Here is a 27,014-nt window from a genome sequence, read left to right as displayed (position 1 = left end):
ACTCTTTTAAATAAAATGATTTGTCTTCTTTATTAGACCATTCTTTGAGCTGCAGTGGTTGAACCACACATATTGATACATAACACATCATGTATGTGTGTCCAGCTTAGTGACCTGTTGAATTAACTTTAAAATCATTTTGTGTCCCCTCTAAAAGTTCTTTCTCTAATCTTTTAATCTTTTATAAATTTCACTGACAAGAATGATGTTAATTTTAATAATAATCAGGGCTGAAATTTATTTCTGAAAACATAAAATATTTGTATTCATCTTGTGATTCATTTTGGATACCATCAGTTATTATATCCCAAATTTTGGATCATATCATCAAGAGTAGATACTTTAATTTATAAGGTCTTCATGAGTAAACTGAAATTTTTTATCCCTAATTATGTCACTTAAGAAATTAAAGGAGGAAATATATTTAAGGACGGAAGCAAAATGTGTGTGCTTTAATGTTTAATAGTTAGAAGTAAGTATTTAAATAGATAATAGGAAGAGTGGTTTACAAGTTTAATAAACCGCTTTATGATAAATTTGCTCCTGGGTTTTCTGTTCCAAAGTAGGCTATTTTTCCTTCATGGAAAGCTTATTATGTAATTTTACATAATTATTAGAAAATACGACGGTCACAGGACAGCTGATTCTCATTCTCTGAGGGTATTATTAACTCTTAACCATGAGCTTTAAAATAACTAAAATGCACCCTAAATGTGTCATACAAATAAATTAAATTTGAGATAAGCTGTCTTTAGCTATTATTTTTCTTTCTTTGGGGATCCCACTATGAACCCAAAATGACAATTTATGAAGTTGTTAAGCCAGAATTCACATCCACTAATTGTTTTATATGGCTATACATGATGATGCATGTTTGAAGTTTATATCATTTATGTAAATTCCTAGATCTAGTACACATTGTAGAGAAAAATTTGTATCTTACCCATAGGAACTTCTCTAGAACCCCTCCTTTTATCATGCTATTTAAACTCACACCTGGAGTAGCCACCTCGCCTCTCCCTTTGTTATTCCATGAAGAGTCATTTTGATTCACACTGAAACTATGATAATGGAGTAGCAATGGAATAGGACTAAAGACTCTGGAATCAGAATGTCTGGGTTCAACTCCTGTCTCTGACTCCTAGCTGAGTGACCTTAAATAAGGTACTTAACCTCAGCTGTAAAATGGGAACAGAGGCCAGGTGTGGTGGCTCACGCCTGTAATCCCAGCACTTTGGGAGGCCGAGGCGGGCGGATCACCTGAGGTTGGGAGTTCAAGACCAGCCTGACCAACATGGAGAAACCCTGTCTGTACTAGAAATGCAAGATTGGCTGGGCATGGTGGCACACGCCTGTAATCCCAGCTACTCAGGAGGCTAAGGCAGGAGAATCACTTGAACCCAGGAGGCGGAGGTTGCTGTGAGCTGAGATCGTGATGTTGCACTCCAACCTGGGCAGCAAGAGCAAAACTCCATCTCAAAAAAAAAGGGGGGGGGGGAACAAGAAAGTACCTCATCACAACTTTGTGGATTAATTGAGATAATGCGTTGGAAACATTTAGTGTAGTACCTCGTGTATAGTTGGTTCTCAATAACTGTTAGCTCTTAATTCCAGTTGCTAATAGAGAGCTGGGACAAGGAGGTATAAATGCAGTGGCTGTGTTAGAAGCATCTTATAGCATGGCTCATTGAGAAAAGGTGAAGTAGTATATGGAAAAAAAAGAGTCTGGCCCTTCATCCCTCCCAGAATCTTTATGACCTCAGATGAATATAGGATTATGGTAAAATGATTTGGAGCTACCAGGTAAGATGTTGTGGCCTACTGATAAATAACTGTCTACAGGATGAGACGCGTGTTATATAGAGTAGAAATTTTTTTTTTTTTTAAACGGAGTTTTGGTCTGTCGCCAGGCTGGAGTGCAGTGGCACGATCTCGGCTCACTGCAACCTCCGCCTCCCAGGTTCAAGTGATTCTCCTGCCTCAGCTACTCAGCCTCCCAAGTAGCTGAGACTACAGGTGCGTGCCACCATGCCCAGCTAATTTTTGTATTTTTAGTAGAAACGGGGTTTCACCCTGTTGGCCAGGATGGTCTTGATCTCTTGACCTCATGATCCACCCGCCTCGGCCTCCCAAAGTGCTGGGATTACAGACGTGAGCCACTGTGCCCGGCCTAGGGTAGAAAATTTTAAGTAACCTTCTAGGCAAGGAAGTGGCAGAAGTCTTCCTTTGTAAATTCTAGTCCAAGTTCTAAAGAAAGTTGTCATGATACTGCCTTTGTTTTAAGCACAAATGAGAAATTGTATAAGAAACATAACGTCAAGTATCAAATCTGTACAAAGCATTGTCTTTTAAAGCAGTGACAAACCAAAGACTCCTTCCTACCATATCAGACATCTCCTCCTTGTCTGTTTGCTACATATATTTTCTTCCCTCCTCCCACTTGCATGCTCTGTTAGTTAAGGTTTCATGCCTTTTGCTTCACAGTTCTTTTTCTTCATTTATGGATATCCCCTCCTCTTCCCAATTAAACCCAAAAGGGTAAAATATAGCCTTTTTTTTGAGTAATACCTTTACACTATTTGTTTCAGCCATGCCACCAGAAGCTATAGATTGTAAAGTATTAATTAGCTCCCTGTCTAGAGATTTTACACAGCCCAAAAGGAAGGGAGAGTGGAGTGACGTATGTCAGATCATAAGTAGCAGTGACAGTAGCAGCTGTAGTTTGGCACATAAGACCATACTCCACACCCCATCTTCTTTCTTCCACGATGGAAGCAGAGGCAGCTGGGAAAGAAGATACATTCTGCAGTCTGAGATGGCAGCAAGAGTTAAAGATGGGAGTGTGATGGTAGGGTGACCATTGGAGCTACTGGTACTTTTTAGATTGGTGGAATTTATGATACTAGGGAGATTTGCTGCTCCAGTTCCTGTTTTAGTAGGCTAAGATGTATGTCTGTTTTATCAGCAATTTGTATAGCACTTTAGCTATGCAATACTAAATTAAGCTATACAGTGTTACACTAACTGCCCTCTTTCCTCATATTGCACAGAAATCTTAAGTGTTTTGTTTTTGCTTCCTTCAACATGACTGCATTTTCATTCTCTTCTCTTATGGTGTGGCCAGAATTTCTACTTAATAATTCTTACATCTTAGGGTATTAACCTTTACCTATAATGAAGACACCCAATAGGTCTCCCTGATTTAACATAATTGGATGATAATTTAGCAGAAAAATTTTCTGCTACAAATAGCCTTAAATCCATTGTGAAACATCTCATTCGTAACTCCTCAAGTATGCTAATTACAGAGGCAGCTGTAAAATTCACCCAGAGCAAAAAGGAATCCAGTGTACTAACTGACTGCTTCATCCTGCGAGATCCTGATGGCATACCTGCTTATTCTAGTCGTCTCTTTCAGGGGTTCTCAAGAAATAAAAAGCCTTGAGATCCTCCCCCCTGGCTATTTCTTTCAAGGGGGCATGACATGTAGTGAAGGAATAAGAGGAACGTAAGAGTGGAACTGTGATTTTTTTTTTTTTTTAATAGGGCAATGGAGGAAAGTGAGGCTGGAATTTAGCTCTTGGGTAAATTTGATGAAATTAAGCCTTGCCTTCCTACTGCTTTCTGTTCCTATATTCTTGTTTCTTGCCAATGAAGAGAAGCTGTTCTAGTATCTTTGTGATCCTTTGAGCCGGAAGGAGGTTCTAAGTTAGGAGAAAGTACTAACTTATTAAAAAAATAGAACAAACAAAAAAACTCCCTCAAACGTCTGCCATGGACTTATAGGGCCGTATGAATCATCAGAGACTGTTGGCAGTATCCCCTTTATCAGCAAGCTGTCTGTAGTCTGCAACTTCTTCGCAAAGCAACTTTTATATGTTTATAAGTTAAATGGCTAAATTTGTTTTAGAAATATTAAGAGTGACTTCAGGGGGCCTTCTGTTTAGTGGCATGAAGCAAACAAACCTCTTTTGTCTTTTTTCTTTTGACACTGTCCTGCCTGCCTTATCCTGAACTGCGTAACTCACTAAGATATTACCTGTTTTCCATTAGCCATTCTTTTAGTCCCCAACCCAGAGTTAAGTCTGTTAGAATATCATTGAGATCAGTTAACCATGAGTTTAGTTGCCTTTTCAAGGTGTGTCTGTTCCTAGTAAAAGCAGCAGGCACCTCATGAGAATGCTGCCCAGTCATTCCCAGAGTGTGATATGCTAATTCTTAAGAATGTTGCTAACACTGCACTATGTTTCATATGATTCAGTTTAGAACTTTTTGTTCAATTGGTTGGAGGCTTCAAGTTGACTAATAATAGTCTTTCGACTTGTTGCCTAAGTAGGGCAGTGATAGAATTCACATGACAGGCCATAGCTGCTCATTCAAGTTCAAGAAGAGATCTCTACAGGCCACAGTGGCTGAAAAACAAAAGGAAAGTAGCCTAGATGTTCACTTTTTAGTAATATAATATATCTTTCCTCCCTATTTTAAGTGAAAACAGATCTCTGTCATTAAATGAGGATATAAATATTTATGTCATCATTGTTGAAATCCCAAAGAATAGACCTTACACATTTCTGTGTTCATTTTAAATGGCCGTCTTTTGTGTCCAAGTTAAATTTAAAAAGTTCCCCCATCCCTCTGAAGGTCTCACCATAGCTAGTTAGCTTTCAGCCTTGATCTCCTTTTACTCTTGCCTCCTCTAAAAACTCTTTGATAGTTCTCTAAGAACCTAATCAGAGTCATACTTGGCTATACACTGTTAAAGAAAATGTGTATTCTAGAAGTCCAGATAGTCTTTGTAGATATAAATTAAACATGCAAATCCCTTGCTATAATATGAGCAGAAAGTGTTACTGTTTTAGACAAGTAGCTGCTATTCTGTGTTTCAGTACAGAACAGGGTTTTGATCAAATCAAGGTAGTGATACAGAATGTCAGCACTTTACAGTAGCTAGGATTCCCTACTCTCCATTAGAGTCATTTATTGAATATTTTGAAAAGGTAAAAACTGCTCATTGTTTTATTGTCTTTGGTAAACAGCATGAATTAGATATACTTGGGCATAAAGTGCTCACTGAAATGGGGTCCTTTCATATATTTTTCAGATAATATGATATTTTGGCAAATAATCTCTTCCTAGATCAAACTGTAGCTGGCTTATTGAGAATTGTTCAGCAAAATCAACCCCAAAATGACTAACATTTTTTGAGAATTACTTTGTGTCAGCCATTGTGCTAAGCTTTCTACATGTAACATTTTATTTCATCCTTAAAATAACTTGATGAGTAAGATACTATTATCAGTCCCATTTTATAGATGAGTATGGTGCTAATATTAATGCCATTTTCCAGATGAAGAAACTGGGATGAAGTTAAATATAACTTCTTCAAGGTCACACAACTCGTAAGCGATAGAGGATTTGGACACCAGTTTTTGTGATTCCAAAGCCCATACTCTCAGCCACTACAAGCTACAAAGACTGCATGCATAGGCATTTGCCTTAGTATATTTTGCTTGATGTGCCTCTCTGCTCTAGCCTCCAGCAAGACTATGGGTTTCAGCGATCTCCCCTTTGCTGAGGGCAGATAAGAGTGTTACCTGTCTTTAGTAAAGAGGATGAATGACCTTATAAAACAGGATTATTAACCAGAGGAATGTCAGTCCATTTGGGCGGCTATAACAAAATACTATAAACTGGGTGGCCTGTAAACAACAGCAATTTATTTCTTGCAGTTCTAAAGACTTTTGGCACCAACAGATTCAGTGTCTCACGAGGGCCTGCTTCCTTATGGGTGATACCTTTTTGCTGTATCCTCACATGGTAGAAGGGGCAAACAAGTTCTCTGGGGTCTCCTTTAAAAGGTTGTTAATCCCATTCATGAGGGTTTTGCCTGCTCTTATGACTTAATTACCTCCCAGAAACCTCCTAATACCATCACCTTGGAAAGTAGGGATTTCAACATAAGAATTTGGGGGGAAAATAAACATTCAGACCATAGCATGGAGACAGACTTGAAAATGTTCCTGAAATAATCAGTAATAACCATATTAATTCATGTTGAACGGGGCTAATTTGTACTGATTCTTTATAAATGTATAGTGCTAACTTATGTATGATTTTTACATATAAAACATTTTCTTGCTGGAAGGTTGATACGGTGTATTCTTTCAGAGCCTTAAAGTCCTGATGGAATGGCAGGGCTCTCTTGATTAAACTGGCCATACTTAAATTATTACTTTTTTAAATATAGATTCCAAAATGGCTGAACTAATTTACATTCCCACCAATAGTGTACAAAGTTTCCCTTTCCTGCACATCCTCGCCACCACTTGTTATTGTCTTTTTGGTAATAGCCATTCTAACAGGTGCGAGGCGATAACTCATTGCAGTTTTGATTTGCATTTCTCTCATGATTAAAGAGCATTTTTTTCCATGTATCTGTTGACCATTAGTATCTCTTCTTTTGAGAAATATCTGTTCAGATCCTTTGCCCATTTTTAAATTGGATTATTTGCTTTCTTGCTATTGTTGTTTGAGTTCCTTATTATTATAGATATTAGCCCTTTGTTGGGTGTATGGCTTGCAAATTTTTTCTCCAATTCATGGATTATCTCTTCACTCTTGTTTTCTTTGCTGTACAGCACCTTTTATTTTGATTAAATTCCATTTGCCTATTTTTGCTTTTGCTGCCTGTGCTTTTGGAGTTCTTTCCAAGAAATTGTTGCCCAGACCACTGTCATGAAGCTTTTCCCCTGTTTTCTTCCTATAGTTGTATAGTTTCAGATCTTAAAGTCTTATAACCATTTTGAGTTGATTTTTGTATATATAGTATAAAAGTTCAGTTTCATTCCTCTGCATATCCAGTTTTCCCAATACTATTTATTGAAGAGATGAGCCATTTTGCATTGTGTGTCGGCACCTATGTCAGAAATCAATTGACCGTAAATACTTGGGTTTATTTCTGGGCTTTCAGTTCTGTTCCATTGGTCAATATGTCTGTTTTTATGCCAGTACCATGCTGTTTTGATTACAGTAGCTTTATATTTTCAAATCAAGTGGGTCTGGTGCCTCCAGCTTTGTTCTTTTTGCTCAAGATTGCCTTGACTATTTGGGTTTTTTAGTGAATTCATACATACGTTAGGATTGTTTTTTCTATTTCTGTGAAAAATGACATTGGAATTTTGATAGGGATTGTATTGAATCTGTAGATTGCTTTGGATAGTGATATGGTTAGGCTTTACTTCCCCACCCAAATCTCATCTTGAATTGTAATTCCCGTAATCCCCACATGTTGAAGAGACCTGGTGGATGTAATTGAATCATGGGGGTGGTTTCCCCCATGCTGTTCTAATGATAGTGAGTTATCACAAGATCTGATAGTTTTATCAGGGGCTCTTCCCTCTTCACTTGGCACTTCTTCCTGCCACCTTGTGTAGAAGGTGTCTTGCTTTCCCTTCACCTTCTTCCAGCATTATAGGTTTCCTGACACCTCCCCAGCCATGCTGAACTGTGAGTCAATTAAACCTTTTTCCTTTATAAATCACCCAGTCTCAGGCAGTTCTTTATAGCAGTGTGAAAATGGACTAATACAGATAATGTGGACATTTTAATAATATTAGTTCTTCCAATCCATGAACATGGTACATCTTTTTTTTACTTACTTGTCTTTTTAATATCTTTTGTCAATGTTTTGTAAGTTTTCAGTGTATGGATTTTCACCTCCTTGGTTAAATTTCCTCCTGTTTTATTTTTTGATGCTATTGTAAATGGGATTGTTTCCTTAATTTCCTTTTGGAATAGTTTGTTAGTGTAGGGAAACACTATTGATTTTTGTATGTTGATTTTGTAACCTGCAACTTTACTGAATTTGTTCATTAGTTCTGACAGTTAAATAAGCCAGTCACAGAAAGACAAATACTGTATAATCTCACTTACATGTGATATCTAAAAATGTTGATCTCATAGAAAGAGTAGAAAGGTTATAACCAGTGTCTGCTGGGGTGGGGGGATGGTGTGGGAAGGGATGAGGAAAAGGAAGATGTTGATGAAAGGGTACAAAGTTTCAGTTAAACTGTAGGAGTAAGTTTTAGTGGTCTGTGGTACTGCATGGTGACCACAGTTAATAATAATGTATATTTCAAAATTGCTAAAAGAATTCATTTCTAATGTTCTGATTACAAAAGGATAAGTTGGTGAAATAATGGGTATGTTAATTAGCTTGATGTAGTCTTTCTACAATGTATACAAATATCAAAACACCACATTGAACCCCATAAAAATACATACACAATTATTAAATTTCAATTCAAAATAAATTAAAACAAAACAAATATGTAGGTATAAAGTAGGATGTAGTATAAGTAATGAGTAAACACTAGGGTCTGATCTTGGCCATTTTATTAACAATATTACGTTTGAAAATTTCTTTTAATCTCTCTTAGTCTATTTCCTCTGTAAAATGAAAGTTTGAATAAACCTTTGTTTCCCAAACTCTGAAAGATCACTAGAGATGATTTTAGGTGGCATATGAGATTACTTTAGGCAGTGCCTTGATAAAACATTAAAATAAACATTGAATCACATAGTAAGAAAGTTACTCCTTTTTCAATCTTTCTGATTACATCAAAAAGAAAGTCTCAGTTTGGTATTAAGATATCTTTAATAGTTCTTTAACACTGGATAATTGGTTGTGGGGGTAGGGCGGGGTGAGAGTGAAAAGGTACTATGAATTTTATACTCCTCAAGAGTTTCCACATAAGAGTCACACAGAACAATGAAAGTAAGAAGAAAAAAAGTTTCTACAGAAGCGAAATTAATTCCCTTAGAAGGAAAAAGTACAGAAATGCTTTTTTGCCCTTTCTGTTGACCTCATTTCCCTTGCACTTGGAATGAAATCAATGTGTTATCCAACTGGCAAGTTTGGGAGGAGGAACCAAACATGTGAGGCACAGCCCTTTCCCACTTCTCTCATGGCGTGGCCCATACTCAAGGCACTTCTCTTCTACCATGTAATAGGCTTTGGTTGACAAACTTTGCTTAGGACAGGATGGCAACTATTAGAAAGTCCATGAAGCCATAAATCCAAACCACAAAATCACATTCTGCAATTCATCGATATTGGTTATCAAGCTGATATTTTGATTGTCATTTTATTTCTCTCTCTTTTTCAGTTGGTTTCAAACTCTTAGGAAATGTAAGAGGAAAAGCAATTATTACCCTTTAAAACCTCACTAATAATCTCCCTTTTTAACAGAACTTCAGAGTTTTCCATAAGCAATGGTATTCATATAGAATTTAATAACTTTTTTTCAGTGAATTTATATTTATGGTTAACATCTATAAAAGAAACTCATTTAAGTTTTAAAAGATGAATTGGCTTTTAAAATATTAAATAATATATATGGTACATGGATATAAAAATCATAAAGATGGTACACAAATGACTAAAATTTAGAAAATACTGAACAAGATTATTTCTGAGATTTCTTTTAGATGAAAATTCTTTTGCATGTATATTTGAATAGAATATAAAATGTTATATGGTAAACCAAGTAAAAGAAGGGCTTTCTAACATAGCATGTACTATGTTATTTTCTTTCATTTTGAAATATGTTGTTATTGAGGAAATTAAGCTTTTATTCTATGCCAATTTTCTTCTGTAAGTGTAAATAGCTTTTAGTAGTTTACTAGACAGTAGAGTGTATCTTTTTGATAGCATATTTGTTGGTGATGATTTTTTTTTTAATTCATCTATTTTTCTTTCATTGAATGCAGTCTAGTCTGGATGACAGTTTTGAACTGGAAATCTTGAGTAGTTATTACTTAGAGGTGAAGAATCATGTCATCACTGTATACCCTTTCTAGCACAGTGTTCACATAGTAGTTGTTTTAGCTCGTTTTGCATTGCTATAAGGTAATACTCAAGGCTGAGTAATTTATAATAAAAAAAGATTTATTTGGCTCATGGCTTTGCAGGCTGTATAAGAAGCATGGTGCCAGCATCTGCCTCTGGTGAGGGCTTCAGAAAGCTTGCCCTCATGGCAGATGGTGAAGGGGGTGGGGACGGATGCTGGGCTCTTTCTAACAATCAGTTCTGCTGAGAACTAGTAGAGCAAGAACTCATTCATTACCTCTAGAACAGCACCAAGTCATTCATGAGGGATCTGCCCCTATAACCCAAACACCTCCTACCAGGACCAGGCCCCACCTCCAACACTGGGAATCTAATTTCGACATGAGATTAGTAGGGGGCAAATGCCCAAACTGTAACAGTAATGATCACTAAATATTTAAACAAGTGAATGAATAAATGAATGAATAAAGAATAGAAAACTGAGTTCTCTGTCTAGAATATGTGGGCAGTTTTTATTTCTTTCTGAAAGCTGTTAATGGAGCAATCTGTAAGGAAACTGAGGCCTTGGGTTAATCAGAGGATAACACTTTCATATAAGTAAAATTTGGAACTAGTTACACTGAACATTTAGAATAACCTTGTTAGGAGGAAGCTGGAAAAGGAAGGCAGCCCTACTAATTTTGCTTTTGCTTATAGGAAGCTGAATTTATGGTCATATATAAGAGACTAGGGTTTTCCTTCCTTTCTCTCTTTTTTATAACAAAAAAATTCTCCTTCTTGCTCTTTCATTCTTCTTTTTCTTACATGCATGTACTATATTTCTGATCATCTTCACCTCAAGGAAAGCACCCCAGTTTTCCTTACATTAGGGGAGACTATTACAGCTTAATTTAAAATGCAGCTAATTATTTACTCTTATACTCTTAATTATAGTTTCTTGTCTGATAAAGGTGCCCAGCTCTTAACTGGCACCCTAGATGAACTGCAGTACTGATGGTGAATTATTTTACTGCCATTTATTCAGGCAACAAATGTCATGTTTCAAAGATTTTGTTCTAAGAATCCTAAAATGAGTTTTACATATCAGAGGGAGAGAATATGAAGAAGTTATTAGCCAAACTGACTTTCTAATAACCATGTAGTTGGCTTGATTGACTATATTATATTCCTAGATCATTTCATTTATTTTAAAACATTTTGCATATATACAGGAAAACAATTTGAAGACTGTATTTTGTTCTGGTGAATACATTTTAAACATGTTCTAGGTTTGTTCTTTACAAGTACATTATTTCTTTAATGGTACAGTGATTTTCTAATTCATTTTAGCCAGAGACATCTTAACTGGAGTTATTTTGTATGTTCAGGTTAATATTTTTTGTTATCAAAAATTTAACTCAGTACATTTTATGATAGTGAAATATTTCTGGTATCTTTGGGTCTTGTAGTTACTTACTACTATGTGGTCTTTAATATGTAAAATAAACTCTAGGGGTGCTGGCTATCGCATTTTGGGTTATACTTATCATTGGATTATAAAGGTGATAGAACATCAGTAACATTCATGATTTATGGAAATTTAATTCTGAAAGTAATCATAATCTGTAAAAATTAGCATCTAGTCTCAGAACTTTAGAGTTCAAGGTAAAAAGCAATACACATTCTATTATCATATTTGAAAATACAGTTTTTTTGTTGTGATGGTGGTGGTGGTGGTGGTTTCGTTTTTGAGACAAAATTTCTCTCTGTTGCCCAGTCTGGAGTGAAAATGGCATGATGTCGGCTCACTGCAACCTCTGCCTCCTGGGCTCAAGCGATTCTCCTGCCTCAGCCTCCCGAGTAGCTGGGATTACAGGCATGTGCCACCACTCCCGGCTAATTTTTGTATTTTTAGTAGAGATGGAGTTTCTCCATGTTGGTCAGGCTGATCTCAAACTTCTGACCTCAGGTGATCCTCCTGCCTCAGTCTCCCAAAGTGCTGGGATTACAGGCGTGAGTCACTGCGCCTGGTGAAAATATAGTTTTTTCTTTTTAATTTTTGAAAAAATTTTGTGGGTACATAGTAGGTATATATATGGGGTACATGAGATATTTTGATACAGTCATACAATGCATAATAATCACATCAGGGTAAATGGGGTATCCATCACCTCAAGCATTTATCCTTTGTGTTACAAACAATCCAATTATACGCTTTTACTTATTTTTAAATGTACAGTTAAATTGTCATTGACTGTAGTCACCCTGCTGTGCTGTGAAATACTAGGTCTTAGTTTTTTGACTTTTTGTACCCATTAACCATCCTTCCTTACCCCCCACCTCCCACTACCTTTTCCAGCCTCTGGTCACTGTCATTCTACACTCTATCTCCAAGATTTCAATTGTGTTAATTTTTAGCTCCCACAAATAAGTGAGAACATGCCAAGTTTGTCTTTCTGTGCCTGGCTTATTTCATTTAACACAATGACCTCCAGTTCCATCCATGTTGTTGCAAATGACAGGATCTCATTCTTTTTTATGGCTGAATAGTACTCCATTGTATATATTTACCATATTTTCTTTGTTTATTCATCTGGACACTTAGGTTGCTTTCAAATATTGGCTATTGTGAACAGTGCTGCAGTAAACATGGGAGTTCAGGTATCTCTTTGATATACTGATTTCCTTACTTTGGGATATATACCCAGCAGTGGGATTGCTGGATCATATGGTAGCTCAATTTTTAGTTTTTTTTTTGATGAATATCTAAACTGTTCTCCATAGTGGTTGTACTAATTTACATTCCCACCAACAGTGTATGAGGGTTGCCTTTTCTGCACATACTTGCCAGCATTTGTTATTGCCTGAAGTTTGCCATTTTTTCTGAGGTTAAATGATACCTTGTTGTAGTTTTTGATGATCATTGATGCTGAGCACCTCTTCATATACCTGTTTGCCATTTGTACATCTTCTTTTGAGAAGATCTTTTGCCCATTTTTGATTGGATTATTAATTTTTTCCTGTAGAGTTGTTTGAGCTTCTTTTATATTCTGGTTACTTATCCCTTGTCACATGGGTAGTTTGCAAATATTTTCTCCCATTCTATGGGTTGTCTCTTCATTTTGTTTATTGTTTTCTTTGCTGTGCAGACTTGAGTTGGTCCCATTTGTCCATTTTTGCTTTGGTTGCCTGTGTTTATGCAGTATTACTCAAGAAATCTTTACCCACTCCAGTGTCCTGGAGAGCTTCCCCAGTGTTTTCTTTTAGTAGTTTCATAGTTTGAGGTCTTAGATTTAAATCTTTAATCCATTTTGATTTGATTTGTGTATATGGTGAGAGATAGGGGCCTAGTTTCATTCCTGAGCATATGGATATCCAGTTTTCCCAGCACCATTTATTGAAGAGAGTTTCCTTTCCTCAGTGTATATTCTTACCACCTTTGTTGAAAATGAGTCAATGTCAATGTATAGATTTGTTTCTGGGCTCTCCATTTCATTCCATTGGTCTATGTGTCTTTTTCTATGCTAGAGCTATGCTGTTTTGGTTACTGTAGTTCCGTGTTTTTATGCTAGTGCCATGCTGTTTTGGTTACTGTAGCTCCGTAGTATAATTTGAAGTCAGGTAATGTGATTCCTTTGGTTTTGTGCTTTCTGCTTAGGACAGCTTTGGTTATCCTGTGTCTTTTGTGGTTCCATATAAATTTTTATTTATTTATTTAATAAATAAAGACAGAGTCTCACTGTCTTTGCAAGGTTGGTCTCAAACCCTTGGCCTCAAGCCATCCTCCCGGTTTGGCCTTCCAAAGTGTTAGGATTATAGGCTTAAGCCACCACATCCCCATTTAAGTTTTAGGATTTTTTTTTCTATTTCTGTGAAAAAGTCATTGGTATTTTCATAGAGATTGCATTGAATCTGTAGATTGCTTTGGATAGTATGGGCATTTTAACAATATTGATTCTTCCAATCTATGAACATGGAATACCTTTCCTTTTTTTGGTGTCCTCTTCCATTTCTTTCATCAGTGTTTTATAGTTTTCATTGTAGAGATCTTTCACATCTTTGGTTAAGTTAATTCCTAGGTATTTAACTTTATTTGTAACTATTGTAAATTGGATTATGTTTTGGATTTCTTTTTCAGGTTGTTCACTGTTGACATATAGAAATGCTACTGATTTTTGTATGTTGATTTTGTATCCTGCAACTTTACTGAATTTATCAGTTCTAAATTTTTTTTTTGTAGAATCTTTAGGTTTTTCCAAATGTAGTGTCATATCATGTGCAAACAACAAGAATTTGATTTCTTTCTTTCCATTTTGGACACCCTTTATTTCTTTCTCTTGTCTGATTGCTCTAGCTAGAACTTCCAGTACTGTGTTGAATAACAGTGGTGACAGAGAGCATCTTTGTTGTGTTCCAGATCTTAGAGAAGTGGTTTTCAGCTTTTCCCCACTCAGTATGATATTAGCTGTGGATCTATGCATATGGCTTTTATTATGTTAAGATACGTTGCTTTTATACTCAGTTTTTTAAGGGTTTTTATCATGAAGAGATGTTGAATTTTATCAAATGCTTTTTCTGCATCAATTGAAATGATCATGTGGCTTTTGTTCTTCATTCTGTTGATATGATATGTCTCATTGATTGATTTGCATATGCCCAACCATCCTTGCATCTCTGGGATAAATCCCATTTGGTCAAGAATGATTGTTTCGTTTATTTCTGCTCTGATCTTTATTCTTCTCTTTTACTAATTTTGGGTTCGATTTGCTCTAGTTTTCTGGTTCTTTAAGATGCATCATTAGGTCATTTATTTGAAGTTTTTCTACTTTTTTGATGTAGACACTTACTGCTATAAACTTCTCTGTCAGTACTGCTTTCACTGTATCCCATAGGTTTTGGCATGTTGTATTTCCATGATCATTTGTTTCAAGAAATTTTTTTAATTTCCTTCTTAATTTCTTCATTGATCCACTGGTATTTAAGGAACATATTGTTTTTGTGTAGTTTCCAAAATTTATCTTGTTACTGATTTCCTGTTTTATTTCTTTGTGGTCTGAGAAGATACTTGAGGCTGAGTGCAGTGGCACATACCTGTGGTCCTAGCTACTCAGGAGGCTGAGGTGGGAGGATCACTTGAGCCTGGGAGGCAGAGGCTGCAGTGAGCTGAGGTCACACCACTGCACTCCAGCCTGGGCAAGAGTGAGACCCTCTCTCAAAAAAAAAAAAAAAAAAAACTTGATAGTATTTCAATTTTGTGAATGTTTTAAGACTTGTTTTATGACCTAATTTATGGTCTGTCCTTGTAATACTATCCATGTGCTGAGGAGAAGAATGTGTATTCTGCAGCCATTGGATGAAATGTTCTATGAGTATTTATTAGGTCCATTTGGTTTGTGATGCAGATTAAGTCTCATGTTTCTTTGTTGATTTTTCTGTCTGTCCAATTCTGAAAGTGAGGTGTTGAAATCTCCAACTATTATTATATTGGGGTCTACCTCTCTCGTTAGCTGTAATAATATTTGCTTTATGTATCTGGGTGCTCCAGTGTTGAGTGCATGTATATTTACAATTATTATATCCTCTTAATGAATTGATCCCTTTATCATTATATAATGACCTTTTTTGTCCCTTTTTATAGTTTTTTTTCTTGAGATCTATTTTGTCTATCACAGGCATAGCTACTCCTGCTCTTTTTTGGTTTTCATTGGTGTGAAATATCTTTTTCCATCCCTTTATTTTTAGTCTGTGTGTCTTTATAGGTGAAGTATGTTTCTTATAGGTAACAGATCATTGAATTTTGTCTTTCTTATCTATTCAGCCACTCTATGTCTTTTGATTGGAGAATTCAGTTTGTTTACATTTAGTGTTATTAATAATAAGTAAGGCCTTACTCATGCCATTTTGTTATTTGTTTTCTGGTTGTTTTGTGGTCTTCTCTTCCTTCTTTCCTTCCTTTCTATTTTCCTTTTAGTGAAGGTGATTTTCTCTGGTGGTATGTTTTAATTTCTTGCTTTTTATTTTTTGTGTATTCATTGTATGTTTTTTGATTTGAGGTTATTATGAGGCTTGCAAATAACTTATAGCTCGTTATTTTAAACTGATGACAATTTGTCACCGATTGCGTAAACAAACATGCAATCAAAAAGAAGTCTAATAAATACTCTGTACTTTGTCCCCCCAACTTTTTAACTTTCTGTTATTTCTATTTATATCTTATGGTACCAAGTAGGTCTTGAAAAGTTGTTGTAGTTATTTTTGATCAGTTCATCTTTTAGTCTTTTACTTATCGATAGGTTACATACTACAATTACAATGTTATAATATTATATGGTTTTTTGTGTACTTAGTATTACCAGTGAGTTTTGTACCTTCAGATCATTTTTTAATTGCCCATTAACACCTTTTTTCCTTCAAATTGAAGGATTCCCCTTAGCATTTCTTGTAGAACAGGTCTGATGTTGATGAAATATCTCAGCTTTTGTTTGTCTGGGAAAGTCTTTATTCTTCAAGCTTGAAGGATGTTTTCACTGGATATACTATTCTAGGGTAAAAGTTTTTTTTTTCCCTCAGTAGTTTATGTCATACCACTCTCTTTTGGCCTGTAATGTTTCCACTGAAAAGTCTGCTGTCAGACATATTGGAGCTCCATGGTATGTTATTTATTTTTTCTTTTGCTGCTTTTAGGATCCTTTCTTTATCCTTGACCTTTGGAAGTTTGGTTATTAAATGCCTTGAATGGTAGTCTTCTTTGGGTTACATCTGGTTGATGTATAACTTTCTTGTACTTCAATATTGATATCTTTGTCTAGAATTGGGATGTTCTCTGTTATTATCCCTTTGAATAAACATTCTGTTCCTATCTCTGTCTGCCTCCTCCTTAAGGCCAATAACTGTTAGATTTGCCCTTTTGAAACTATTATTTAGATCTTACAGGCATGCTTCATTGTTTTTCATTCTTTTTTCTTTTGTCTCTGTTGACAGTGTATTTTCAAATAGCCTGTCTTTAAGCTTACCAATTCTTTCTTCTGCTTGATGACTTCTGTTAAGAGACTCAGTATGTCAGTTGTATTTTTCAACTCCAGAATTTCTGCTTGATTCCTTTTAATTGTTTCAACCTCTTTGTTAACTTTATCTGATAGGATTCTGAATTCCTTCTTTGTGTTGTCTTGAACTTCTTTGTATTTCCTCAAAATAGCTCTTTTGAATTCTCTGTCTGAAAGGTCACATATCTCTGTTTCTTCAGGATTTGGTCCCTGGTGCCTTATTTAGTTTGTTTTTCAAGGCCATGTTTTCCTGGATGGTCTTGATGCTTGTGGGTGTTCATTGGTGTCTGGGCATTGAAGGTATTTATCGTAGTCTTCACAATCTGGACTTTTTTATACCTGTCTTGGGAAGGCTTTCCAGGTATTTGAAGGGAATTGGCTGTTGTGATCCAGTTTTGGTCATTGCAGCCATGTCTACGTTAGGGGGCACCCCAAGCCCAATAATGCTGTGGTTCTTACAGACTTGCAGAGGTACTACCTTGGTGGTCTTAGATAAGGTCTAGAAGAATTCTCTGGATTACCAAGCAGAGATTTGTATCCTCTTCCTTTGCTTTGTCCCAAACAAACGAGTCTCTAATTCTGTGCTCCAAGCCTCCTGTAGCTGGGGGAGTGGTGACACAAGCACTTCTGTGGCTACCACCACTGGAACTGCACTAGGTCAGACCTGAAACCAGCATAGCACTGGATCTCCCCCAAGGCCCAGTGTAACCAATACCTGGCTACCTCCTGTGCTGGCTCAAAGTTCTAGGGCTCTACAATGAGCAGGTGGCAAAGCCAGTCAGGCTTTTTATCCACCCCTTTAGGACAGCAAGTTCCCCTGGGCCCCAGGCAGGTCCAGAGATGCCATCTGGGAGCCACCATCTGGAGTTGGAAACCTTAGAACCCTACCTGGTCCTCTGTTCTCCTGCAGCTGAGCTGGCACCCAAACCATAAGACAAAGTGCTTCCCACTTTTCACTCCTCTTTTCATAGGCAAAAGAGTCTCTCCCTATGGCCACCACCACTACAAGCCCACAGGGATTATTGCCAGGCTACTGTTCATGTTCACTTAAGGCCCAAGGGCTCTTCAGTCAGCTTGTGGTGAATGCTGCCAGGCCCGGGACGCGCCCTTCAGGGCACTGGGCTCCCCTCTGGCCCAGGCAGGTCCAGGAATGCCATACGAGAGCCAAGGCCTGGAATCAGGGACCCCAAGAGCCCACTTGGTGCTCTGTTCCACTGTGGCTGAGCTGTTATCCAAGTTGCAAGATAAAGTCCTCTTTACTCTTCCCTCTCCACTGCTTAAGTGGAAGGAAGGAGTCTCTTTTGGAGCTGTGAACTGCGCTGCCTTAGATTAGGGAAAGGGTGGCATAAGCACTGCCTTAGCCACCTCAGCTGGTGGCTCCCTAGGTTACGTGCCCCTTAGGTCCAATGACTCTCGAACCCAGCACAGCACTAAAACTTGCCTAGGAATTACAATTCTTGTGGCCTAGACTGCCTTTCAAGTTTATTTAGGGCCCCAGGACACTTCAGCCTATAGTGGTGAGGCTTGTTGAAACTCAGGCTCCAACCGCTGGGATGGACATTTCCCCTCTGGCTAGGGCACATCTAAATTCTCCCTCCATGGGCATTGGCTGAGTTCTTTGCTAATGGCCCAGGTGTTGCTTGCCAGTTGGCCTGGTGTTGCTTTGTGCTGTGACATGGCAACACTGAGTTCCAGTGCAAAGTCCCACAATCACTGCGCTCCCCCTCCCCCAAGCACACAGATTCTTTGCACCACACGGCCACTGCATGGGGGTGGGGAAGGGGTGGCATAGACAATCGAAAACTGTCTTTCCTACTCTCTTCAGTGCCTTTTTCAGCAATATGAAGTTAAAATCAGGTACTGTGATCACTCACCTGATTTTTGGTTCTTGTGAAGGTGCTTTTATGTGTAGATAGTTGTTAAATTTGGTGTTCCTGTGGTGGGGGCAGTGATTGGTTGAGGCTTCTATTCAGCCATCTTACTACATCTCCCTCCAATAGATTTAAAAAAAAAAGACTTTAGAATTATCTAATTTTTTTCTTTAAAAGATGTAGATGATTGGCTTATAATTATAATCTTCAAGTGTTTCCAGAGTCATTGTGTTCTGTCATGAAAGTAATGCAAGAGCAATTTGCTGTAATGAAAAGCTAGAAGTTTTGAGAACACTTTATTTTCTAATTCCAAAACAACAACAAAAAATAGAACTTCGCTAGCTGGCTGTGTCCACTGTCATTCTTTGATTAGATACTTTGAGTTCTGCATACCATGAGGTGTTGGTATGACAGCATGTTATGATAGAAACTTTTAGAAAAGACCAGAGACTTGAGAGATAGACTAACCTGCATGTGAAATTCACCTCTGTCACTTTTGCTCTGGAATTTGAGCAAGTTATTTAACTTCCTTTGTAAAGTGAAGATTATACTTCTTTAGAGTTGCTGTGAGGATGAAAGCACTCAGAATAAGTTCTTGTTGAATGGTAGATGTATAAGGAATACCATGTGGTAATGATTATATGTTTTGATATTGTCAGGTGAAGTGAAGGACAAAAATGTTCAAGTGGTCGAGCTTCCCATTGTAGACAGTCTTCATCCCCGTCCTCCATATTTACCCTTGGCTGTACCAGAAGACCTCGCAGATCGACTTGTACGAGTGCATGGTGACCCTGCAGTGTGGTGGGTGTCTCAGTTTGTCAAATACTTGATCCGCCCACAGCCTTGGCTAGAAAAAGAAATAGAAGAAGCCACCAAGAAGCTTGGCTTCAAACATCCAGTTATTGGGTAAGAATCTGATTTTTTCCCTCAAACTGTGAAATGTAGTAGTTAGGATTATATATCTTTACAATATATTGTGAATTTTACAATATATAGTTTAATTTTTTTTTTTTTTTTTTTTTTGAGACGGAGTCTTGCTCTGTCGCCCAGGCTGGAGTGCAGTGGCGCAATCTCGGCTCACTGCAAGCTCTGCCTCCCGGGTTCACGCCATTCTCCTGCCTCAGCCTCTCCGAGTAGCTGGGACTACAGGCGCCCGCCACTACGCCCGGCTAATTTTTTTTGTATTTTTAGTAGAGACGGAGTTTCACCGTGGTCTCGATCTCCTGACCTCGTGATCCGCCTGCCTCGGCCTCCCAGAGTGCTGGGATTACAAGCGTAAGCCACCGCGCCCGGCCTATAGTTTAATTTTTATAGTCCCACCAAAGAACAGCGGTTCTAGAGCTATCCTAAGGGCACATGGAGACTATTCTTTTTTTTTGTTTACTTAGAACAGCTAAGAAAGTTGCTTAGTAGTGTTCTATTACTGTCTCCAGTGCTCCTCTTCCTTTGCTTCTTTCTCCTCTTATCACAGCTCTCTTTTGGCTTTTGTTGTTGTTATTTTTGAGATAGGGTCTCACTCTGTCACCCAGGCTGAAGTGTAGTGGCTCACTGCAGCCTCGACCACCCTGCGCTCAAGTGATCTCCTACCTCAGCCTCCCAAGTATAATAACTGGGTCTAAAGGCATGTATCACCATGTCCAGCTTCTTTTTATTTTTATTTTCATATTTCCCACCCCACATCTTTCCTTGTGTCTTAGCCTTCATATATAGAGGAGTTACTGACCCCATTCTAAGTGTTAGACCTAAAGAAGGTACATGTGAAGTCAGAATATAAAATCGTATTTCTTCCCATGTAACTTTTGATTGAAATTCAGTGGAATCATTCGTTCTGCCCACTTCATCTCTATAGAGCCCACTGAACAATTCCAACTTCCCAGAGAAGGAGTGATTATGAAAGATGTGGGAAGGAAAAGATGATAGAATAGATGTTCATATGATTGTATCCACATCTGGGTTATAGTCTGGAATGCAAAGCAAAGAATAGCCTTGAAGATGGCAGAGTAACTAGTGAAATCAAACCTTCACTCCAGATTCATAATAAAAAACTGGCCTTAAGCTTGGCCTAAGGCATACCCATATACTGTGACCTAAAGGCATATAAATCTACCTTTTTCTACATATGAATAGTGATTTAGTAATTTGGGGGGAGGGGAAGGCAAGATTTAAGGAGGGTGTTTTAATTTATGAAAATAAACTGTTATTTTTATTTCCATTAATATTACTTTGGGGCCAGGCATAGTGGCTCATGCCTGTAATCACAACACTGGGAGGCTGAGGCAAGTGGATCACTTGAGCCCAGAAGTTTGAGAAAACTCAACATAGGCAACATGGTTGAAACCCCATCAATACAAGAAAAAAAAAAAAAAAGCAAAAATTAGCCACGTGTGGTGACACATGCCTGCAGTACCAGCTGTTCGGGAGGCTGAGGTGGGAGGATCACTTGAGCCCGGGAGGCAGAGATTGGAGTGAGCCATAATCATGCCACTGCACTCCAACGTGTGCAACAGAGCAAGACCTTGTCTTAAAAAAAAAAAAAATTACTTTGGAAACACTAAGATGGGAGGAGAGAGGAGAATACTGTGGAAGTCAGTGCCTTATTCAGTACAGGGCAGTGTGAATCTGTGTCCCCAATTTTACAATTTTGGGGCTTTTCTTAAATATGACAGATGAAATTAATATCTGCTGTCATTTGGTATGGTGAAAAACAGAGAAAGGAAATTGATTATGCCCACAACAGAAGGGCTGGAATCGGTTTCATTTACCTAAAATAGTAAAAACCCTTAAAAGATTTGCCAGTCTTAACGGTGCTGTAAAAGTTTATCCAGGTCTATGTTTTCCTGGGACAACTTTTAAGTTCTACAAGCTGGCAGTTATGGTGACTCTACAGGGTAAAATAAAGAGGAAAACCCTTGGTATCAGAACTTTACAAATAATATCTCTAATGTTCTTTAGTAACGACTGTGAATCCTGGTATCATCCTGGTAACAAAAATCTTAAGTTATATTCAGTTTTTTTCCAGACAGCTGGTTGCTGCCTAGTATGAAATGCAACTCTGAAATCCCCATTTATTCCTAAGATGTGAATTATTTTCTCTGTAAGAAATCATTCTTCAAAGGCTTTACTTACTTTCTAATTCCCCTTGTATTGTTTAGCCTGCAAATATATTTAGAATATATATTTTTGAGTTTTTAAAATACTATGTGTTTTACTTTTTCTAATGGTGAAAATGAAAGAAAAATCAGTTAAAAATGCCTATAATGCCACCATAAGTAGGGGTATAAATTGAGTACCCTCAAAGTGTCAGTACATTACCAGTAGAATCTGAATTTCTCCCCCAGAGTCCATGTCAGACGCACAGACAAAGTGGGAACAGAAGCTGCGTTCCATCCTATTGAAGAGTACATGGTGCATGTTGAAGAACATTTTCAGCTTCTTGCACGCAGAATGCAAGTGGACAAAAAAAGAGTATATTTGGCCACAGATGACCCTTCTTTATTAAAGGAGGCAAAAACAAAGTAAGTTAGACCAACTAGTGATTCTAGAGTGGGTTTGTCTCTTTCAGTTTAAAAGAATTCTTACTTCCCATGACTTGTGATTTTTGTATATTATTATTGCTAATTATTAGGGTTTTAAAAATTCAGTTGACTATGTACTTGTATAACTGTCAGTCTAATCAAAGTGTTTTTATTAGCCATATCCAATAATGTCTTGTAAGAAGTCTGAGAGGAACTGGACCACTGACTTATGCATTGTCACCAGCAATAATCATTATCATCATTAAAAGTGTCACCCTACTTCTTGGTACTAAAATCTTCACTAGTCTGTTGGAGCTGCCATAACAAAATAACATAGACTGAGTGGCTTAAATTACAGGAATTTATTTCTCCCAGGTCTGAGGCTGGGAAGTTCAAGATCAAGATGCTAGCAAGGTAGATTTCATTTTCTCTTGGCTTGTAAGAAGCCACTATTGCACTCTGTGCTCTTGTGACCTCTTCTTTGTGTGTGCAGGGAACAGGAGAGGAAGTGTTTTTATGTCTCTACATATAAGGACACTAATCTCATCATGAGGGCCCCACTCTCATGACCTCATCTAAGCCTAATTATTTCTCAATGGTCCTATTTCCAAACACCATCACATTGGGGTTAGGGATTCAACATAGGAATTTGTGCGAATGTAAACATTCAGTCAATAACACTAGCCAGCTATACAGACTGTTAGCAATAAAACCAGGTGCTTACCGTTTTGATTTCACTGTCTTCATTAACAGTTACAGGCAACTGAACACATATGTAGAGTTTTGTCTTATAATAATTTCTGGAATTTGGAAGTTATACTAAAGAAAGGTAAGGAATCAAAAAGTAAGTTTTGTAAGTTGAGGAATAAAGACTACTACTGTGTATGGAACAGTAACAATTATTTTTTGAGCTTGCCTGTATTTCAGGCACTGTGCTGGGTGCTGGGGATTTCATGATAAACAAGATACTCCCTGCTGTCAAGGAATTCCCAAATCTAATAGGGGAATAAACAATTACCCTACAGTGTGAGTAACACTATTATGGGGTTAACATGGGGTATTATGAAAACACATAGATAAAGCACAAATCCTAATTGGATACTTCTTATAGGATCTGAGTAAACCTGGAGTTAGTCTTTATTTACTATCAATAAATGAAGGATGTATTAAATGTATGTAAAAGTAGGAAATTAAGGAGAAGAAAATTCTAGTCTTAGTTCTACTCAGATACTATCTCCTCCAGAAGTCATCCCTGAACCCTTGACTGGCCTGTGTTCCCCACTCTGTACAGTCCTCTGTTGTAGTGTTTAGCACTTGCTTACTTCTGTCTCCTTCACTAGATTATAAGTACTTTGGACATAATACCTAGCTGTAGTTAAATGCCCAGTAAATATTAAATGGTGTTGATTTCAATCCCATCAGTTTGAAAACATTAACAGTTAATCATTTAAGCTTTTTGGCTATTAATGTATTTGTTGTCCCCCATGTTTCAAATGGGGATGAGGAAAATAAATAAATTTAGAATGAGGACTATAATGCAGGTATTAATCTAAGTCATTAGATAATAATTTAAATCCTCTTTCTACCTCTGAAGAATCCAAATGAACCTGAAGCAAATTGCCTTTTTTATTCAAGGCTCCCTCTCTTGAGCATATACACACACTACCATATACATGTGCACACACATGCACACACATACACATACACACACACACACATACACACACACACACACACACACAGATATGTATATATGTAAACAAAGGGCAAATAATTCGTCAGCCAAGTATAAAAATGAGTTAATGTAAGAGGGATTAAGTGACATTTGGGCACAAAACACAATAAAATATGTATAGTTTACCATGTTTCTTCAATTTAAAACACCAAACTGAATTTGTAGCTTGGTTGAAGAAAAAGATACTAATTTTGTCTACTCTTTCACTTGTTCTTGAATGCATCACAAGCTTTTTTTCTTGTTTTCTTGATGAGCAAATTAATTCATGCTCACTTAAAAATATGCAAGTTGGTAAATACCCTATTAGTTCATTTTCACACTGCTGATAGACATACCCCAGACTGGGCAATTTACAAAAGAAAGAGGTTTAATAGACTTAACAGTTCCACATCCCTGGAGGGGCTCACAATCTGGGTAGAAGGTGAAAGGCATGTCTCACATGGCAGCGGACAAGAGAAGAGAGCTTGTGCAGGGAAACTCCCGTTTTTCAAACCATTAGATCTTGTGAGACTATTCACTATCACGAGAACACCAGGGGAAAGATTTGCCCCCATGATTCAATTACCTTCCACTGGGTCCCTCCCACAACACCTGAGAATTCAAGATGAGATTTGGGTGGAGACGCAGCCAAACCATATCGTTCCACCCCTGGCCACTCCCAAATCTCATGTCCTCACATTTCAAAACCAGTCATACTTTCCCAACAGTCCCCCGGAGTCTTAACTCATGTAAGCATTAACTCAAAAGTCCACAGTCCAAAGTCTCATCCAAGACAAGGCAAGTCCCTTCCACCTATGAGCCTATAAAATCAAAAGCAAGTTAGTTGCTTCCTAGATACAGTGGGGGTACAGGCATTGGATAAATACAGCCATTCCAAATGAGAGAAATTGGCCAAAACAAAGGGGCTACAGGCCCCATGCAAGTCCGAAATCCAGTGGGGCAGTCGAATCTTAAAGCTTCAAAATGATCTCCTTTGACTCCACGCCTCACAGCCAGGTCACACTGATGCAAGAGGTGAACTCCCTCGGCCTTGGGCAGCTCCACCCCTATGGCTTTGCAGTGTATAGCCCCCCTCCTGGCTGCTTTCACGGGCTGTCATTAAGTGTCTGTGGCTTTTCCAGGTGCATGGTGCAAGCTGTTGGTGGATGTACCATTCTGGAGTCTGGAGGATGGTGGCCCTCTTGTAACAGCTCCACTAGGTGGTGCCCCAGTAAGGACTCTGTGTGGGGGCTCTGACCCCACATTTTGCTTCTGCACTGCCCTAGCAGAGGTTCTCCATGAGAGCCCCACTCCTGCAGCAAACTTCTGCCTGGGCATCCAGGTGTTTTTATACATCCTCTGAAATCCAGTTAGAGGTTTCCAAACCTCAGTTCCTGACTTGTGTGCACTCACAGACCCAACACCATGTGGAAGCTGCCAAGGCTTGGGGCTTCCACTCTCTGAAGCAGTAGTCTGAGCTGTACACTTTAGCCCCTTTTTGTCATGACGGAAGCAGCTGGGATGCAGGGCACCAAGTCCCTAGACTGAACACAGCAGAGGGACCCTGGGCCCGGTCCACAATATCATTTTTTCCTCCTAAACCTCTGGGCCTCTGATGTGAGGGGCTGCTGCAAAGGTCTCTGACATGCCCTGGAGGCATTTTCCCCATTGTATTGGTGATTAACACTCGGCTCCTCATGACTTACGCAAGTTTCTGCAGCTGGCTTGAATTTCTCCTCAGAAAATGGGATTTTCTTTTCTGTCACATTGTCGGGCTGCAAATTGTCCAAACTTTTATGCTCTGCTCCCCTTATAAAACCGAATGCCTTTAGCAGCACCCAAGTCACCTCTTGAAATCTTTGCTGTTTAGAAATTTCTTCCGCCAGATACCCTAAATCATCTCTCTCAAGTTCAAAGTTCCACAAATCTCTAGGGCAGAGACAAAATGCTGCCAGTCTCTTTGCTAAAACATAACAAGAGTCACCTTTGCTCTAGTTCCCAACAAGTTCCTCATCTCCATCTGAGACCACCTCAGCCCATACTTTATTGTCCATATCATTGTCAGCATTTTGGGCAAAGCCAATCAACAAGTCTCTAGGAAGTTCCAAACTTTCCCACATTTTCCTGTCTTCTGAGCCCTCCAAACTGTTCCACCCTCTGCCTGTTACCCAATTCCAAAGTCACTTCCACATTTTCAGGTATCTTTTCAGCAGCACTCCACTTCTTGTACCAATTTACTGTATTAGTCCATTTTCACACTGCTAATAAAGACATACTCAAGACTGGGCAATTTACAAAAGAAAGAGATTTAATGGACTTACAGTTCGACATAGCTGGGGTGGCCTCACAATCATGATGGAAGGTGAAAGGCATGACTTATGTGGTGGCAGACAAGAGAACAGAGCTTGTGCAGGGAAACTCCTGTTTTTAAAACCATTGAATCTCATGAGACTTATTCAGTATCATGAGAACAGCACGGGAAAGTTTTGGGCACCCAGCCAAACCATATCATTACCAAATCAAGGAAAAAGTATTATCTTCAATCCCATTTATGTAGTCTCATTTTCTAATACAGTCATGTACCACATAACATTTCAGTCAGTGATGAAACACCTGTATGATGGTAGTCCCATAGATTATAAAACTGTTCTTTTACTGTACCTTTTCTATGTTTAGATACACAAATAGTTACCATTGTGTTACAACTACCTTCAGTATTCAATACAATAGCTTGCTGTACAGGTTTGTAGCCTGGGAGCAATAAGCTATTCCATATAGCCTAGGTGGGTATATATGTATAGCCTAGGTGTGGTATAGTTGACTGTGCCATCCAGGTTTTTGTAAATACACTCTATGATGTTTGCATGATGATAACATTGCCTAATGATGTATTTCTCAGAACATATCCTTGTTGTTAACTGGAGCATGACTGTAGTTGATCAAATTCTATATAATTTAAACCCTTTTCACTTAATACAGCAATAGATCCATTCCCCCAGGTTGCTAAAATAGTCATTGTAAACATCTTTTTTTTTTTTTTTT

General features: G+C 38.0%; 1 protein-coding gene across 10 annotated transcripts in view; it reads left to right on the top strand.

The window, feature by feature from the left end:
• The window catches only part of FUT8 (fucosyltransferase 8), a 369,304-nt gene that overhangs the window by 280,446 nt on the left and 61,844 nt on the right, over positions 1-27,014 (top strand). For all 10 annotated transcript variants that reach the window (XM_058429519.1, XM_058429518.1, XM_032180454.2 and 7 more), the window contains 2 exons: positions 19,403-19,649; positions 22,082-22,258. In XM_058429519.1, the coding sequence (XP_058285502.1) occupies positions 19,403-19,649; positions 22,082-22,258 (424 nt within the window). The remainder of the gene's footprint in view (positions 1-19,402; positions 19,650-22,081; positions 22,259-27,014) is intronic.

This window comes from Hylobates moloch, unplaced genomic scaffold (genome assembly GCF_009828535.3).
Source record: "Hylobates moloch isolate HMO894 unplaced genomic scaffold, HMol_V3 SCAFFOLD_16, whole genome shotgun sequence".
Taxonomy (NCBI): domain Eukaryota; kingdom Metazoa; phylum Chordata; class Mammalia; order Primates; family Hylobatidae; genus Hylobates; species Hylobates moloch.
The sequence above is the reverse complement of the archived record's forward strand: the minus strand, read 5'-3'. Positions and strand labels throughout refer to the sequence as shown.